Source organism: Priapulus caudatus, unplaced genomic scaffold (assembly GCF_000485595.1).
Source record: "Priapulus caudatus unplaced genomic scaffold, Priapulus_caudatus-5.0.1 Scaffold531, whole genome shotgun sequence".
NCBI lineage: Eukaryota > Metazoa > Priapulida > Priapulimorpha > Priapulimorphida > Priapulidae > Priapulus > Priapulus caudatus.
Window position 1 is genome coordinate 234,622 of NW_014577592.1, and position 1,447 is coordinate 236,068.

General features: G+C 43.3%; 1 protein-coding gene across 1 annotated transcript in view; it reads right to left on the minus strand.

The window, feature by feature from the left end:
* LOC106811358 (ATP-dependent RNA helicase DHX36-like) overlaps window positions 1–1,447 on the minus strand; it is a 27,666-nt gene that overhangs the window by 6,903 nt on the left and 19,316 nt on the right. The window contains exons 11-13 of the mRNA XM_014814944.1: window positions 1,242–1,439; window positions 894–1,010; window positions 466–609 (exon numbers count right to left, since the gene is read on the minus strand). Of these exons, the coding sequence (XP_014670430.1) occupies window positions 466–609; window positions 894–1,010; window positions 1,242–1,439 (459 nt within the window). The remainder of the gene's footprint in view (window positions 1–465; window positions 610–893; window positions 1,011–1,241; window positions 1,440–1,447) is intronic.

The following is a 1,447-nucleotide window of genomic DNA, read 5'->3' on the forward strand; positions in this document are numbered from 1 at the left end:
GAGAAGAAAGAGAGACGAGAGAAGAAAGACAGGACGAGAGAGGAGAGAGCACGACGAGAGCATGAGAGCACAACGAGAGAGAGAGGAGAGAGAGAGAGAGAAAAGTCACAGAGAGAGAGAGAGAGAGAAAGAGAGCACAAGAGAGAGACGAGAGAAAGAGAGCACAGAGAGAGAGAGAGAGAAGAGTAAAGAGGGTGTTAAAGAAAGAAAGTGTGCACGAAGCAAAACCAGAGAGAGGAGAGGGACAGAGCGAGGGACACAGAGAGGGACACAGACGAGGATCAGAGATTAGCGAACAGAGGTCAGGGAAATAAAGACAGAGAGAAGTGAAGATCCAATAAAGAGAGAGCACGAGACAGTAAGGAGACATGCGAGCAGAGAGAGAGAGAGAGAGAGAGAGAGAGAGAGAAAGAGAGAGAAAGAGAGAGAGAGAGATAGATAGACAAGTACGGAGCACATTCCTACCTGCCGGCTCTGCCACTCCTCTGCTTAGCGTTTGCTAGCGCGACCCACTCTGCCTTCAGTGTCGTGATGTTATTCTCAACGTCGAATTTCTTCATCTTGGTTTTTCCGCAGTCGATCACAAAGACGACGTCATCAATTGTTATGCTGTTCCCAAGTGAAGGTTTAACCGATTAGTAAGTGCTTAGTGTTTATAAGTACAACAAGTGTTAGTCTAACAAGGACTAATAATTAGTTATGAGTTTCAAACATATGCTTCAATTAGGTAAATAATGTAATTGAGACCAAAAATGTTTTTTCGTATATTGCATCAATATATTGATTTAAAAATATTTTTTCGTACATTGCAGCAATATATTGATTTTATTTTCATGTAGACGTCCTCGGTATCAAATAGGAATCAACACTCTGACAGACACTTGGGATGTTACCTTGTTTCGGCGATGTTCGTGGCGAGAATGATCTTCCTGACACCTGGAGGTGGTCGATTGAACACTTCTTTTTGGCTGACAGTTGGCATCATGGAGTGAAGAGGAATGACTAGAAAACTATGAGCACATAACAAAATTAACTACGTTAACGATTTAGGCTACGTTTAAGTTTAGCCCGACCAGGATCCGAGACTAATGCCAATACGTCACTCCATGTATGACTGTTTCTTGGAGCTTATAGCTTACACTTTTGTTATATTTTTAATTATGTTTACTTGCGTAACTCATATAGAGGCTTCCTTACTAATGTACCCTTTCCACACAGCCACACATATTGCAATGGCGTACCTTTTCGACCTAAACATGGTGTCACTGCTGAGTAGTTTGTTCACATTACTGATGTCCGACCAGCCGGGCAAGAACGTAAGAATGGCTCCCTCCTCACGAATCCCCGTCACGATGTGCCGCATCACAGCCAGTATGAGCTGGTGGTCAACGATCTCCGTATTCATCACTCTAATCGCATCTACTGTGTGCACCGAATACCTGTCAAC